General features: G+C 42.6%; 1 protein-coding gene across 4 annotated transcripts in view; it reads left to right on the top strand.

Moving 5' to 3' along the window:
- The window catches only part of nags (N-acetylglutamate synthase), a 41354-nt gene extending 26381 nt beyond the window's left edge, over positions 1-14973 (top strand). For all 4 annotated transcript variants that reach the window (XM_078424939.1, XM_078424940.1, XM_078424941.1 and 1 more), the window contains 3 exons: positions 9081-9252; positions 11313-11495; positions 11991-14973. In XM_078424939.1, the coding sequence (XP_078281065.1) occupies positions 9081-9252; positions 11313-11495; positions 11991-12168 (533 nt within the window). In that variant the 3' untranslated portion in view covers positions 12169-14973. The remainder of the gene's footprint in view (positions 1-9080; positions 9253-11312; positions 11496-11990) is intronic.
- The last annotated feature ends 3023 nt before the right edge of the window (positions 14974-17996 follow it).

A 17996-nucleotide genomic window follows, 5' to 3' on the forward strand; every position in this document is an offset into this window, starting at 1 on the left:
GGGACCGACCTGAAACATCATCTGTACATGTTCTCCAGGGGTGCTGCCTGACCCGCTGAGTTACTCCAGCATTTTGCGCCTTTCCTTGGTAAATTAGCATCTGCAATTCCTCATTTCCATATACTGAAACTCAGGGACGTATGAAATAGGAATTCTGGAACTTGTGGCCCAGGCAGCTGATGACACAGTTGCTAATGGCACAGCAATTAAAACTGAAGTTGGACAAGAGGCCAGAATTATCAGAGTGCAGAGATGGAAAAGTGTGGGAATTAAGTAATTGTCAGAGGACTTGGAGAAACTATAAAAGATGGATGCGGATTTTAAAAAGAGGCATTGGCAATCTGGATGACAATGTAGTGAGCACAGAACTAATGAATACACAGAATAAGGCGCGAGTTAGAATCAAGGCAGTCATGCTTAAAATTAAAGAGGAACTACAGATGCTGGAATTTTGTGAGAGCACAAAGTTACAAGTAACTTAGTGGGTGAGGCAGCATCACTGGAGGACAAGAATAGGCATCGTTTCTGGTCTCTTCAGTTTGACGGAAGTCATGACCCGAAACTTCACCAATCCTTGTCCTCCAGAGAAGCTGCCAGACCTGCTGAGTTACTCCAGCACTTGGTGTTCTAAGCATGGTTTGAAATTAGTTTAGAGATATAGTGTGAAAACAGGCCCTTCAGCTCACCCAGTCCGCACCGATCAGCAATCACTTGTACAATAGTTATATCCAACACATTAGGAACAATTTACAGAGGGCCAATAAACCTACAAACTTGCACGTCTTTGGAATGTGGGATGAAACCGGAGCACCTGGAGAAAACCCACGCGGTCACAGGGAAAATGTACAAACTTCGTATAGACAGTACCCATAGTCGGGATCGAACTCTGGTCTCTGGCTCCATAAGGTAGTAACTACCACTGTACCACCGTGCATGTTAGTTTTATTGTGCAGACGAGAAGAGGCAAAACTTTAAAAAGGAAAATTGCTTTGTAGATAAAGTGCCTTATTCAAACTTAAACTGATTTACAATTGGCATTAATTATTTCATTTAAAATTGTGATCCTTTCCTAATCATTTTGATTACTCAATACAATACAATACAATACAATACAATATATCTTTATTGTCATTGTACCCAGGGGTACAACGAGATTGGGAATGCGCCTCCCATACGATGCACTAATTTAGGTAATTTAGACAGCAGCAACCCAACGAAACGAACAGTTGTAACAATTTTGGACAGGGTAAAGTGCAAGTTGATCTATGCGTTGTGGCCATCCGGCTCAGCAGGACCGGTTCATAGCAGCTATGGCCCTGGGGATGAAGCTGTTCCTGAGTCTGGAGGTGCGGGCATAGAAGGCCTTGAATCGTCTGCCCGATGGAAGGAGTTCGAACAGACTGTTGCAGGGGTGTGAAGAGTCTTTGTGGATGCTGGTGGCTTTTCTGAGGCATCGTGTGTTGTAGATGCCCTCCAAGTCTGGTAGCTGTGTTCCGATGGCCCTCTGAGCTCTATGGACTACCCGCTGTAGAGCTTTCCTTTCTGCCTCCGTGCAGCTGAGGTACCACACAGGGATTCCATGCGTTAGGATGCTCTCTATGGTGCAGCGGTAGAAGGTCTTCAGCAGCTGTTGGGGTAGACCAGACTTTTTCAGTGTTCTTAAGTAGAACAGTCTTTGTTGTGCCTTCTTGACCAGCGCAGCAGTGTTATTGGACCATGTTAGGTCCTCCGAAATGTGAGTGCCCAGAAACTTGAAGCTGGACACTCTCTCCACACTGACCCCATTGATAGAGATCGGGGCATATTCCCCGTTATGTGACCTACGGAAGTTGATGATCAGCTCCTTGGTCTTGGTGGTATTTAGGGACAGGTTGTTATCCGAGCACCAGTCCGCCAGGTTCTGCACCTCCGCTCTATAGTTTGTTTCATCCCCGTTGGTGATCAGCCCGATCACCGTTGTGTCATCTGCAAACTTGACAATGGTGTTGGTGTCGAATGCAGGAACACAGTCGTGTGTGAAGAGGGAGTAGAGCATGGGGCTCAGAACACAGCCCTGTGGTGTGCCGGTACTCAGGGTGATAGTGGAGGACAGGTGCGGGCCCATTCTCACTGCCTGCGGTCGTTCCAGCAGGAAGTCCAGGATCCAGTCACATAATGACGAGCTAAGGCCTAGCTGGTGGAGTTTGGTGATGAGCTTGGTGGGGATGACCGTGTTGAAGGCGGAGCTATAGTCTATGAATAGCATCCTCACGTACGTGCCCTGTCTCTCTAGGTGAGTCAGGACAGTGTGAAGAGCCAGAGAGATGGCGTCCTCTGTAGATCTATTTGCCCTGTATGCAAATTGATGTGGGTCCAGTGAGTCAGGGATGCTGGATTTGATGTGTGAGAGGACTAGCCTCTCAAAGCACTTCATGACAATCGGCGTTAGGGCAACCGGGCGGTAGTCGTTCAGGTTGGAGATCTTTGCTTTTTTCGGCACCGGAACTATGATAGCCGACTTCAGGCACTTGGGGACCGTAGCCAGAGATAATGACAGGTTAAAGATCCTGGTGAATACCTCAGCCAGCTGTTCAGCACAGTCCTTCAGTACCCTTCCTTGAACACCATCCGGTCCTGCAGCCTTGCGTGGGTTGACCCTTTGCAGAGCGCGTTAACTTTGTGTTAACTTTATCGTAGAATGCAATGCATTCCTAATAATGTACAATATTTAACATAATTAAAATATCGATATGATTAGGGTTGCAGGAAAGAAAGCTAAATTAGACGAGACAGTCTGAAAGAATATTCAGTCTATATAACTAAGAGAAGAGAGGGAAAAAGACTATCAGTCTGAACGGTCCCAACCTGAAACGTCACCTATCCCATGTTCTCCAGAGCAGCTGCCTGACCTGTTGAGTTACTCCAGCATTTTGTGTCTTTTTATAGATATATAAATAGGTCTTTTGTCTCGCCCTTAACCAGTTCAGAGGAAATTGCAAACTGCATTCTGAGCTTGTCGAGAACAGATTTAGCCAGGTTTTGAGTTGGACAACAGGCCCCCGAATTATGGAGTTTCATATTCGATTTAATGAAAATTTAGTGTTTTCTTCTATCTATCTCTATTTTAAATGATAGCAGACCTTTACGTTCAGGTCTTTTCACTCCTTGACTAGCAAGATAATCCTTGCCGAGCTAACAAACGCTCAAACCCAAACCAAATAAATCACTGAATGCTGATAAGTACAAAAACGCAGGATTTGTTAGCTTTGTGCAGGACTTGGGAACAAGTAGCCCAACAGGGGTGCGTTAAACATGGACATGCTGCTGTTCACTGTTGCAAGTTTGCGAGGCATCCCACAGGAGGGATGACATATACTGACAGGAATGGGATAAAGATTTCGATATATTACAACGCAGTCATAACTTTGCTATCTTTAGCATGGGACCAGAGTATTCAAGACCTCTGTCTGAAAGTCAAGCGCATAAAGTTTCATCGTACTGGGATCAATATACCTGTCCCACACGATTGTTAAACAATGGCCAGGATCTTGCTGTGCTAAGCCAGTGGTGTGAACCATTTGCATTTACCCAGATGATGTGGATGCGGGTATATCATATCATATATATTCAGCCGGAAACAAGCCTTTTCGGCCCACCAAGTCCGTGCCGCCCAGCGATCCCCGTACATTAACACTATCCTACACCCACTAGGGACAATTTTTACATTTACCCAGCCAATTAACCTACATACCTGTACGTCTTTGGAGTGTGGGAGGAAACCGAAGATCTCGGAGAAAACCCACGCAGGTCACGGGGAGAACGTACAAACTCCTTACAGTGCAGCACCCGTAGTCAGGATCGAACCTGAGTCTCCGGCGCTGCATTCGCTGTAAAGCAGCAACTCTACCGCTGCTACCTTGTCGACATATCCTGCCAGTGAACCTGTCTGTCGACGTGATCTGCTGCTGACTCTGTGGCGTACGTAGCGCAGTAGCAGCGTGCAATTTCAAATATTTTGCAGCATTTAAGTTGGCAAATCCGCTTGTGAATGCTGTACCAAATTACATGGAGCAGTAACCATGATCATTAACTAGCAGTTGTTTACAGTGTTGATGATTTTGACATTTGTTTATTGCATTGTTAGTGAAATCAGGCAGGGTATAACCTGCCAGCCGAGCTGAATATTTGTGAATGATTAGACTTCAGAGATACAGTGCAGAAACAGGCCCGAAGGCCCACTGAGCCTGTGCTGACCAGCCATCCTAGCACAAGCACTATCCTACACACTAGGAAGAGTTCACAATTTTACTGAAGCCAATTAACCTACAAACCTGTACATCTTTGATGTGGGAGAAAACCAGAGCACTCGGAGAAAACCCACGCGGGTCATGAAGAGAATAGTCAAACTCCGTACACACAACATCCATAGTCAGGATCAAACCCACTGGCGCTGTGAGGCAGCAACTCTGGCGCTGTGCCACCTTGCCGCCCATGGGACAGGTGATCTGGGAGAGGTGAAAAAACAAATAAAACAATCGCCAATTTGGGATGGAAGAATTATGGAAAAGTCCATGATTCCCCTGTACTGGTGATGAAAGCTAGTCGGGGAGCTCACTTTAATCCTGGTGCTTCCACGCAATACTTGAACTTTGTGAGAGGTGTTCTCCTTCCTGATAACAAACAGACCCAGTGTTGCTGGAAGAAAGAGAGTGGAGTGGTGTAATTGTGCAAGCTGCCAGTCTTTTCCATCTGTCCACTACCTTCATAGGACTTAGAACAGTACAGCACAAGAACAGCCCCATTGGCCCATAATGTTATGCCAAACATCCTGCCAAGATAAACCAATCTCATTTGCCTGCACGTGATTCGTACCCATCCACTCCTCGCATATTCATGTGCCCTGTAAACACCCCCGTCATATCCCTCTCCACCACCTCCATTTATTTTTTTTAATTGCCCCGTACATCGCCTTGAGCAGTCCTGAACTATCTACCTCATTGGTGACCCTGGGTCGGACTTTGCTGGCTTTACCTTGCCCTAAACGTTATTCCCTTATCATGTACCTGTACACTCTAAATGGCTCAATTGTAATCACGTATTGTCTTTCAGCTGACTGGATAGCACGCAACAAAAGCTTTTCATTGTGCCTCAGAAAGCCAATCAAGGAACTAACTGCCTCCAGATATCTCTATCTGACCCTCCACAGCTGCACTCTGTGATTCCTGATTCATTCTAATACATTTTTGTGGAATATAGCAAACATCACATCCAAATCCCTTCGACATCCTGCAACCTTAATTAGATCACAGACAAGCACGTTTCCCTGGAGCAGATTTCCATATTGTCTAATCCACCTTAATGCTTTCCCATTTTATTTGATTTCCCTTTTTATCATATAATGTGATAACATGTAAGGGTAGAAATTAATTAAAACCCAAGCACAAACTATGCCCTTGAACAGTGTGCTATTTAAAGCATATTTTTCTTAAAATGGACCTGGTGCCTATCAGTGAAACCACTAATGAGCTGGAGTGCCTGAGGTACTGGCAGCCAGCTGTGTTTATTTGAGGATTTATAAATTCCCTTTACCAGGAATGAGCTGTGTTGGTCAATATATGCGTTAGAATAAGAGAGGACCAATTAAAAATCATACAGTTTTCACAATACTGTTGACTACTGGTAGCTCACGAACTAAGGCACAAATTTGCTGGTAAGCTGTTGTCAATAGACAATAGGTGCAGAAGTAGGCCTTTCGGCCCTTCGAGTCAGCACCACCATTCAATGTGATCATGGCTGATCATTCACAATCAGTACGCCGTTCCTGCCCTCCCCCTGACTCCGCTATCATTAAGAGTCCTTACCATGCACAAAATGCTGAGCCTCAAAAATAATTTTGATTGTAGTAATGAGTGAGGCCATATGCTTCCACTTTGTTCAGAAAGAATGCAGACCATCCAATTGAACTGAACCATATCAATCTTACCAAAGTATTGGGATGTCATCTCCAATAACCAAATGCTGACTAAATGTTACTAAAAATCCACAGGAAATCTATTGAGATTCTAGAAAACTTCCTTCAACCCTACTGCCTTAATGGAAGTTGGAATCCCTGGATTCTCCATTGCTCTCCAGTTTTCCCCTAGCCTCTATGAAGCACACCACTCCAATTTCACTTATGCCCTTAAAGTCAAGCATGTTTGCGATACGTAGAACATAGAACAGGCGCACCACGCCTTTGGCCCACAACGTTTATGCCAAACATAATGTCGACTTAAACTGATCTCATCTGCCAGTACATGATCCATATCCCTCTATTCCCTGTGCTTCCATGTCATACAGAGAGTCAAACAGCATGGAAACAAGCTCTTCGGCCCAACGTGCTCATGCTGACCAAGTTCCTGTCTCCACCAATGTGCCTTTGGCCCTTAACCTTTTAAACGTTTCCTATCCATGTCCACATGTCTTTTAAATGTTGTAATAGTACCTGCCTCAACTACCTCCCCTGCCATGTGCCTGTCTAAAATCCTCTTAAATATCACTATCGTATCTGCCTCCACCACCACCCCTGGCAATGCGTTCCAGGCCCCCTCCACTCTCTGTGTAAAAAGACCTGCCCCACACAATTCCATTAACCGTCCCTCCTCTCATCTGATAGCTATGTCCTCTAGTGTTGGGCATTTCCACCCTAATGGAGACGTGTTGAAGAGTAGCATGTAACACAAGTGATACACAAACACCACGTCACACAATGACTATCCCCATTGCACTCTTCGTGCCTTTGTGAAAACACCCCCAACAATACCCTGATTTTCACCAATGTCTTGAAACTTAACAGAACTGGTGATACAGATACAGTGTGGTTCAAAAGCAGATCAGTGGCTGGGTATTTCTGCAATAGATGTCTCATCTCCAAACCGTTTCCACTGTCTTCATGATGCAGAAGTTTTTCAATACTTTCCACTTTTTGTATATCTGCAAATCCAGCACTCAAAATGCTGAATGCCATCTAAGACAAAGTAGATATTTGAATGGCACACCATCCTTCAATTTAAACATACTGTAGCGGCCAGCTTCTCGTTTATCAATTAGCTCCCAAGCTGCCACTTGCGTAGACTGGGTGAGCGATAAAGCTTATAACTCCAACAAATAATAACAGAGATCCTCCTTGACATTTTAATAGTTTTTATTTTGGCGGTGCAATAAACACATTGGCATATCTCTTGTCAACGACTGGTTATTGATTTGCTAGGTAAAATTCCAGATCTTACCACAGTTTATGTGATCGATACGAACTGCCAGATATAACTTTGGCTTCATCTGTATTAATCTTTTTATCAATAAGATCTTACAACCGATTACATCTTAGCTAATAAATCTTTTGGCGGAACCTTTGGCTGAACCTCTGTCAGCACCTCCTTGGCTCACACACACTCCTTGCGCACACGTACCCAAACCGCCCGCTCTCAAGCTCCGCCCAGCCCCTATGTAAGCATTGCATTAACTCTATAGTGTCCAAACTACAGCAGGATACAAAGGAATATTAATAAGCAAAAATAATTAATAAATGCAAAATGGCTCCTACACATACACTCCTTCTATCAACAGTACCTTAGGGCCAATGTGTACAGTCCACAAGTGCATTGCTTCAACTCAGCGAGATGCTTTCAACATTATCTCTTCCTAAATACATATATCGGCGGCACGGTGGCGCAGCGGTAGAGTTGCTGCCTTACAGCGAATGCAGCGCCGGAGACCCAGGTTCAATCCTGACTACAGGCGCCGTCTGTACGGAGTTTGTACGTTCTCCCCGTGTCCTGCATGGGTTTTCTCTGAGATCTTCGGTTTCCTCCCACACTCCAAAGACATATAGGTTTGTAGGTTAATTGGCTGGGCAAATGTAAAAGAAATTGTCCCTCGATTGTGTAGGATAGTGTTAATGTGCGGGGATCGCTGGGCGGCGCGGACCCGGTGGGCCGAAGGGCCTGTTTCCGCGCTGTATCTCTAAAAAAAAAATCTAGCATGTGGGAACTTCACAGCTACAGTTTCCCTCCTACACTCACACCCTCTCTGACTTGGGATTATATCACTGTCCCTTAGTGTAGCTGAATCGAAATCCTGGAACACCTTATGGCTGCTCCTACATTGTGGGAGCACCTTCACCACAAAGTCTGCATCAGTTCAAGAAGATGGCTATCTACCACTTTCTCAAGAGTAGTCTCGGACAGGCATTAAATCCTGTCACTTTCAGCACCACCCACATCACGTTGACAATAAAAAGTCACTATCAGTATTCACTGAATAACTGAAGTGTGTTGAAACTCAGAAAAAAAGCTGAATATTCGTCTATATTTCTATTGGCTCATCAAGTTTATTTGGTATGTTTAGGGAGGAATGCAGATGCTGGTTTAAATCAAAGACAGGCGCGCAAAGCTGGGGAAACTCTGTGGTCAGGCATCATCTCTGCAGAAAAGGAATGGGTGACGTTTTGGGTTGAGACCCTTCTTCAAACTGAAGTAAGGTCTCAACCTGAAACGTCACATATTCCTTTTCTCCCCGCTGAGTTACTCCAGCTTTCTGTGTCTGTCTTTAAGTTTATTTGGTAAAAAGATTAAGTGAACCCCAGGTTCAATCTGCATATTGTAATTTTAGCTGGGCTTGGAGGAAGAAATGTCCAGGGTTTGTGTTTGCTGTCTCACCTGTCTCTGGAAACATGCATGGTTAGACAATAGACAATAGGTGCAGGAGGAGGCCATTCGGCCCTTCAAGCCAGTACCGCCATTCAATGTGATCGTGGCTGATCATTCTCAATCAGTACCCCGTTCCTGCCTTCTCCCCATACACCCTGATTCCGCTATCCTTAAGAGCTCTATCCAGCTCTCTCTTGAATGCATTCAGAGAATTCAGTGTTGTACAGAGACAAGATGGGGCTTGTTTTAGTAGCAATGGACATTGAGTGCCCACACGGAGTGGCTCCTATCCAGGGAAGATTTCCCCATCAAGGAATGCAAAGCTTTGAGAAGAACAGAGGAAAAGGTACGGTCAACATCTTTGCACCACATTTGAGAAGATGACCCTGAATATTCTTTCTGAATTTGTTTCAGGTGCGGGAACTCTTTTCAAAAATGCAGAACCCATCCGCAAGTATACAGACCTTGAGGAAATAGACACAGGCCGTCTAATATTGCTCATAAATAAATCTTTCGGGAAAGAGCTATACGAGGACTACATGTCAGTAATAAAGCCCAAGCTGCATTCTGTTTATTTGTCTGAAGGGTAAGAGATTTGCTACCACTGCCGTTTATTTCTCCTTTACATTGTACACCTTTTTCTACCTCCATTGGCGTAATAACGGCAAATGGTTGCAACTGGTTATGGTTAACTTAGATATAATCGGGAAGTGAAACTAATGCATAATAGGAAGGATGATGGTAAATCAGGGGCATTGATGAAATCCAAGTTGAAATTTATCACAGACAGAAATAACCCAAGGCCAGAAACTCCCTTGCCATCACAATGCCTACCCCGTGGAATGGAATACTGATTGGATGAGCCAAGCAATTTTTGTATTTGATTGTTCTAGGAGCAGAATTAGGCCATTCAGCCCATCAAGTCTACTCCGCCATTCAATCATGGTTGATCTATCTGTCCCTCTCAACCCCATTCTCCTGCCTTCTCTCCATAACCCACGACACTTGTACTAATCAAGAATCTGTCAATCTTTGCCTTAAAAATATCCATTGACTTGGTCTGTTGCAATGAATTCCACAGATTCACCACCCTCTGACTAAAGAAATTCCTCCTCATTTCCTTTTGAAAGGTACATCCTTTTATGCTGAAGCTATGGCCTCTGGTCCTAGACTCTCCCACTAGTGGAAACATCGTCTCCACATCCACTCTATCCAGTCTTTCCCTTTTCAGTAAGTTTCAATGAGGTTCCCCCTCATCCTTCTAAACGCCCAGTACCATCAAACGCTCATTGTATGTTAACCCAATCATTCCTGGGATCATACTTGTAAACCTCCTCTGGACCCTCTCCAAAGCCAGCACATCATTGATTGCTCGTTTCACAAAGGTGGGAGAGTTACTTCTGGGACCTCCCTGTGAATGCACCTCGGGCACCGAGTCCTTCAACAAGTGCTCAGTGCCACACATCAGTGTACATCGCCTGTTTGGACAGCATCTCTGCCCAATTCAGCTGTTCCATCAGATAGAACAACCCATCCTTGCATACTGTGACTTTCACAATGAACATAATGAATATGAGACTTGCTTCAGAAAGATCTAAAGAAGATCCATCTGACCAAATTAGATGCTGTGGAGTGACCCACTTTGAACAAATCTTGGTGGAACCCCTTTAAGCTACCTACTTGGAGAGGTTTTCTTTGGCCTCTATACTATCAAAACCCAACCCATTTGTGGTCCTAACACCCCACCACCACCCCAGACTTTGACTCTAACCTCCTCTGCACCCACTCCTACCACCATGGAGCAGAATATAACAACCCCACCCAGATTCCCCAATGCCCAAATCAAACCGTGAGATCTCACCCCCACACCTCCACCAAATGGCTGGCACTACAATCACTGGTCAATTGCCTGCCTAGCTCCCTTCTCTTCATTCAATCTAACTGAGGTATCTTGGACCTCACACGGTGAAACTCGGTGATGGGCCCAAACTCAGAATATATGATGGCCGAATACACACTGCCAGTCTAGTACATCGTATCTGGAGCACCAGAATGTTTAGGCCATTGCAGGTGAATGCAACTTCCCTGCTCACCTGATTTTTACATTTGCATAAGTCCCAGAAGACCATCAAGAATGGGACCCATAATTGCTTCTCCCCAATTTCCATGCTTCCCACTCCCTCATCTGGCTCAAACCTACTGAGGCCAGTTTGTGATAATCCCTCTCTCTTCCCAACTGAGACTGACTAACTCTCTGCAGAGCATAGTCCGTCTTTGCTTCTTCCGTAACAAATGGACAGATTGAATTAATAACTGCTTGAACACAAATCTATGGATGCCTCCGTGGCTGTATGGTACAGAAAAACCCAATGGGAAATAAAAATACATTTAATTATTCCAAGGAATGCAAAATGATGCAGCTGTTGTTTTGACTCGATTTGGTGTAACACAGATCTAAAACTGACGCAGAACTATTATTGTTGATTACGTTCAAATGTAATGAGGCACATTTTTTGTGCAACATTGATTTGTAGCCAAAATACTGACTGCATTCCTCCCGCCATTCGGCATATGTTGCGATAAATTATAACGTGAGAATGGATTTTAAATGGCTTACTCAGCTCTTCTCTATCTATCTTCCCACAGGTATAGTGCTGCTGCAATTATCACCACAGAAGCCATCTTGAATGGGATGCCCTATCTTGATAAATTTGTTGTCAGCACGAGTAAACGGGGCCAAGGGACGAGTCTGATGTTATGGGAATGTATTCAACAGGACTTTGAGGCACTTTTTTGGAGATCGAGAACAACAAACAGAATCAACCCTTGGTAAATTTATCTTTGAACTATACTCCATATTTTAAAGTAACCGGCACCTACGAAGTTTAGATATCAATAATGAGGCTTCAGATAATTGTAATTTTATTCATTGAATTTACACAATGTGAATTCAATCTATCAATCAATGTGATTAGAGAGGGGTTTAAGGAACACAACGGCATATTAAACAAGATAATCAGATAACAGGCAACGTTTCAGGTCAGGACCTTTCTTCAGACTGGAGAAGGGTCTGGAGAAAGATCCCGACCAGAAACATTGTCGGTCCAGTCCCTCCACAGGGACCTGCTGAGTTCCTCCAGCACGTCACGTTTTTGTTCACCGTGTAGTGTGTGTAAGTGCGATAGTTTTTTCATTCTTTTACCGCATTTCTTCCTGTTTTATCTTTTATTTTAATCCCTTTTCTTCCTGAAGTGTTAGTGTCGTTTATTGTTACCGCGGTCACGTCAGTGCACAGCCAATTTCAGCCGCCTTTCATTTGTGCAGGTATTTCAAGCAATGTGATGGAAGCTTTACAACCGGACAATGGATAGTATTTTGGTACGGCCTATCTAATATGCGTGACTCTTACGAGCTGGTGGACTATGCAGAACATGTGCCCGATTCTTTTATCAAACCAACGGAGCTTGTAATTGAGCAAACTTCTTCTTTGACAGAAAACTAAATTACTTCATTTAATGAAATTTTTTTTTTTTCCATCTATGTCCAAAAAAAACATTGTTTTTGCGAGGTTAGACGTGCTTCAGTTTTGGCAAAGATTATTGGTTTGAATCGCTCTCTTTTTACAAGCCTAATATTAATTATGGTAAAATAGGGGTGAATAGGGGTTAAATTAACCATGCTTTTTGCAAATAAAACTAAAGCTAATGAAGCCTCCAGTAACGTGATGGTTTTAAAGCTAACTTCCCTTGTCTGTCACGGGATTTTAATATTTTGTGGTAGATGGTAACAAAGTAATTAGTAAGCTTTCTTTAATTAAAACTAGATCAACTATAACAGGGAAGCTTATGACCAAGTTTATCAGAAACCTGACTAAATGACTCGGTTGGATTGCCTTGGAAGACAATTGAGCATTTCTTTTGGAAGGAAGAGGAGTCAGGTTGATTTGGGGAAAGATTGAACACAAAGTGCAATCTATTAGAAGTCAGTTTGGACATTCCCGGACAATATTTTGCTTTCTTAGCATTAGTGGGTGGAAGTTGTAAGTCAACGTCAGGATCATTGAGTGCCTGATCCCTGAAGATCAAATTATATCTTTGTTTTGCAACGTCGCAATTTGCTTTGTTGGAAAACAGCAAGATCTGATTTTGCTGTTCCACCGAATGTCAGTGATGGATATGGTAGACTGGCAGGTCCTGCCTGCATGAGGGAAGGGGGAATATATATACCATTCACTAAATAGATGCCACCTTGGAGGGATCTCAGAATGGTCAAAAGAAATGTCCATCTACCGAAGCAACTGCTTCTAATCCAAGTCCTTGTTTTATAGAGAAACTCAAAAGGACATTGTGATTACATTTTCTAAATGGAAAGTAGCCTAGCACTAAGCATGAATACGTCAATTAACTGAAAGAATTACCCTCAATTCTAGACCCGTTATTTACTCAGTTTGTGCCAGATTTTTCTTTCACTTTTCCATTTATCTAGTGAATGAAAGTTTTCACCATTCCTTCCAAGAAAAGGGGTCAAACTTTCTGCATATTCAAAACCAAAAGGCAAATTCTTATCAACCTATTGATTTGCGTGCCTGCCTTTGGACAGACAAGCTATGACTGGAATCACAATAGTGCCTGTACGAATATCTGAAAGATTAAGAAAGAAACAAAAAAGCTAGAATCGAGGCATCTTTAAGCTATTTGATTCAGCGATCATTGTTTTCTTGATTAGTATTTAATTATCCTGCAATCCTTCTCAAAGTCTTAAATTTTTGATTGTAACATAGTGAAATGTTTTAATAGCAGAAATGAAAATGTCAAATACTGCACATCTGATACCTTCAGGTGATAATACTTTCTGAGCTCTTTGAGGGCTTTCAAATCCTCTGCCTTCTGCAACCTTCATGGTTGTAGACAAGGATGAAAAAGCAAAGAAAAAGCAAATTTTCGTTTTGCTTCAATTCTCTTCTCCAGTTTTTGGGAGAGTCTTTTACATCTCAAAGACCACATCAGTGGAATTCTTTACTAATGAGAGGGGAACTATATTTTAGTAATCTATTTATTAATGAAACTATTTGAATGATAACATAGTGTGGTGATAGGAGTGACTCGGTTTTTATTTTTAATTAGTGCAATGATCATAGATGGGTCCATTTATGGGGATTTGTTTCTGTTGTAGTATCTAGTTCTGCTTCAGCTGTTCCCCTTTAAATGTTGATTCAGACCATTAATATAGCAAAAATATGATGCTGCATAAACCATGGTGTGCCTTCCTTTATAACTATTCTTTCAAAAAAGAATCAAATGCTGTACTACTTCAAAGACTTGAAATGTTTAAGCCTTAAATTTTTTTATAAAGGGGAAAAGTATTTTATGCCACAAGTGTATTCTTTGGGCTATCTCTCATATGTGGTGGGTACATGGAATAAGCTGTCTGGGGAAGTGGTAGAGGCAGGTATAGTTGCAGTGTCTAAAAGACAGTTATGGGTAGGAAAGATTTAGAGGGATATATATAATATATGAACCAAATGGGATTAGCTCAGGAAGGCACTTTGGTCATCTTGAACGAGTCAGGCCTATTGGCATGTTTCCATGCTGGATGACTCAGAAACTCTAATACACATTCATAAAGGACATTTCAGATTTATGAAAACAAGAGATGAATTTGCAATTATTCTGTGGATAGATAGCCACAGGAAATCTGCTTGTGGGTAGTTACTGTTGATAGATCCCGTGATGAGCTTGTAAAAAAGTGCAATAAAGCAAATGACCCATTTCTCCAAACTTCAGTTCTTTGTATTTGGATGAATCTACCCTTACATTTTTTTTAAAGAGATGCAAATGAAAAATTGTAATTGACTGGCCACACACACACATAATATATATATATATGGCGGCACAGTGATGCAGCGGTAGAGTTGCTGCCTTACAGCACCAGAGATCCAGGTTCGATCCTGACCACGGGTGCTGTCAGAGATTGCACGTTCTTCCCGTGACTGCATGGGTTGCTTGGTTGAGTGTGGACAAAGGAATTGCAGATGCTGATTTAAAAAGAGATACAAAGTGCTGGCGTAATTCAGCAGGTCAGGCAGCATCTCTGGAGAACATGGAAAGGCAATGTTTCGGGCCGGTATTTCAGACTGTAGTAACGGGGGGGGACAAAATCTGGCAAGTGATAGGTGGATATAGGTGAGGGGGGAGTTGATTGGACGCAGGCCAGAGATAAAAAAAGACAAAATGCGGTGAGACGAGAGAAGAGGTGTGAATTGGGAAGCTAGAAGAAGGAATGTTAGTGGGTGGGGGAGGGGAAAGGGTACACATTCATGCGGGGCACGGGGAAGAGGGGGGGAAAAAGGTTTAGTTTAGCTTAGAGATACAATGTGGAATCAGTCCTTTCGGCTCGCTGAGTCCATGCCCGACCATTGAACGTCCGTTCACACTAGTTCTACATTACCCCACTTTCCCATCCACTCCCTGCACACAAGGGACCATTTACAGAGGCCAATTAACCTACAAACTCACACCTTGGGGATTTGGGAGGAAACCCATGGAGTCGCAGGGAGAACATTCAAAATCCACCCAGACAGCACACAAAGTCAGGACTGAACCGGGTCTCTGGCACTGTTGAGGCAGTGTCTTTATCAGCTGTGCGACTGTGTTGCCCATACTTAGAACTTAGTTGTATTTAGTTTCGATCATTCAATTCTGTCAAACTGAAAGAAATTGAATGGAGGCACGGTAGCGCAGCGGTAGAGTTGCTGCTTTACAGCGAATGCAGCGCCGGAGACTCAGGTTCGATCCTGACTACGGGTGCTGCACTGTAAGGAGTTTGTACGTTCTCCCCGTGACCTGCGTGGGTTTTCTCCGAGATCTTCGGTTTCCTCCCACACTCCAAAGACGTACAGGTATGTAGGTTAATTGGCTGGGTAAATATAAAATGTAAAAATTGTCCCTAGTGGGTGTAGGATAGTGTTAATGTACGGGGATCGCTGGGCGGCACGGACTTGGAGGGCCGAAAAGGCCTGTTTCCAGCTGTATATATATGATGATATGAAATACAACCAGCCAGCAAATTTAGAAAAATGAACTTGAAACGCAAGGTGTGATAATTTTGTTAGCATAATGATCTGGGTCATTCAGCACCATTAATCTAACCATTTGAGATCTTGGAGCAGCAAAATTACTGAGTACTGTAATCTATGGTGCAATCTATTTTGTCCTGTATCATGACACTAAAATAAACATTAAAAGGCCATGACTGACTTTGAAAAAACGTTTGTGGAGATAAAAGATAACATCACTTAAATATTGACAGACATTAGAGTCAAATGTCAGATCACCTGAAGGAAATTAAATTAGCAAAATGTTCTGCATTACAAATATCTATAAAATGCCTAAGTGCATTCTTATGAGATATTTTCATTAGCATCTGAATGTATTTTATCTGATTATTTTTTTCTATGCTTCCCACATCCCTGTTTAAGCAGATTTATTTTGTTCAGCAGTATACATAGTAGAAGAAGTCCTGGTGAAATGGTTGGTTTTCGGACTATAATTTATAATTTTCTTTGGTGTACACGATAAAATTATCATAATGAAATTGGAACTTTTTTTTTGCAAAGTTTCTTTACTGTAACAACATTTAAAAGACAATTGGATAGGTACATGGATTGGAAAGGTTTAGAGGGATATGGGCCAAACTCGGGCAGGTGGGACAAGCGTAGATGGGGCATCTTAGTCGGCATGGGCAAGTCGGTACAAAGAGCCTATTTCCGCACTGAATTACTCTAAAGTCATGCAGAAGTTGGTCAGGGGAACTTGGTATTTGGGTGTGATCAGCTACTTGGACGTATTTAAGTATAATCCAATTAAATCACACAGTTCAGTTAGTTAGTACTATGCTGTTAGTTCCTCTTGATGAGATAGGAGCAAAGCTACAATTATCTCCAGTCTCTTGAGGCGAAATAGGGAGAAGTGGACCCGAGGTCCTGCTGTGATCACTATTCTGCTTGTAAAGTGTAAATAGAGAATAGCCTTTGATTGCAATAATGTGACTGTACAACAGCCATTTTCTGGCATCCATGAATAAAGACAATATTGATACACCTGGCTGGCTTCCTGTGTTTCTTATCACATTTATTTTTTATTCTACCAATCTATTATATAGGTTTGATGTTGCATTGTTCTGCACTATTACCTAAATCTGCTACAAAAAATAAAAGATCTGTTGGAACTTAGTGGTTCAGGCAGAATCTGTGGGGGAAATGGACAGGCGACATTTTGGGTCGGGACTCGTCATCAGACTAAATCTGTTCGTTTTCCCTCCCAAATTAAAAAAAAACAATAATCTTTTAATATCTTGAATTATATTATTTTTATTTGAGCAAGTGCCTCAGATTTTAGTGAATTGTAAGTATTGTTAAAAGAATATAAAATTTATAGAACTTGCTTTGAACAGATTTTTTTAATATGTCATAGGGGAAATATAACTAAAAAAGTGCTATATTGTATGAGTGAATTATTTAACCTAATTTATGAAAAATTGATGCATGTGCATTCATCTTTAGACTTTAGAGGTACAGTGCGGAAATGGGCCTTTCGGCCTACTGAGTACACATTGACCAGTGATCTCCCCATACAATAACACTATCGTACAGTCAGGCCAATTTACAATTTTACTGGAGCCAATTAAACTACAAACCTGTATGTCTTTGGAGTGTGGGATGAAACCAGAGCACCTGGAGAATACCCACGCAGTCACAGGGAGAATGTACAAACTCCGCACAGACAGCATCCGTAGTCGGGATTGACCCAAATCGTCACCCATTCCTTCTCTCCAGAGATGCCGCCTGTCACTTTTTAACTTAATAAGATCCCCAATTCCTACTCTGATCTAACCAATCTGCTGTATACATTACTTTTGCTGTGTAATCTTGCTGATGGTTATAACTTTTGCTCATACGTTGCATCTATTGTTCTTTTAAATAAAACTCGCGCTTCAAAAAACATCAAACCTCCCTTTCTCCATCGCAGGTAATGCACTAACAACCAATCTCCACTTTATGCCCAACAACTCCCACAGCAATCTTCAACCACTTTGTTCTGGTTGAGTCTCCATTCTCTCCAATTCTGTTCCTGTCATATCTAACGGGGCAGAACAGTGGCGCAGAATGTGAGGGTGCTGCCTCACTACGCCAGATGTTCTGTTTCCACTCACATTCCAAAGATGTGCAGGTTTGTAGGTTAATTGTCCTCTGTAAATTGCCCTTAGTTTAGTTTAGAGATACAGTGCAGAAACAGGCCCTTCGGAACACCGAGTATGCATTGACCAGCGATC

This window comes from Rhinoraja longicauda, chromosome 29 (genome assembly GCF_053455715.1).
Source record: "Rhinoraja longicauda isolate Sanriku21f chromosome 29, sRhiLon1.1, whole genome shotgun sequence".
NCBI classification, from domain to species: domain Eukaryota; kingdom Metazoa; phylum Chordata; class Chondrichthyes; order Rajiformes; family Arhynchobatidae; genus Rhinoraja; species Rhinoraja longicauda.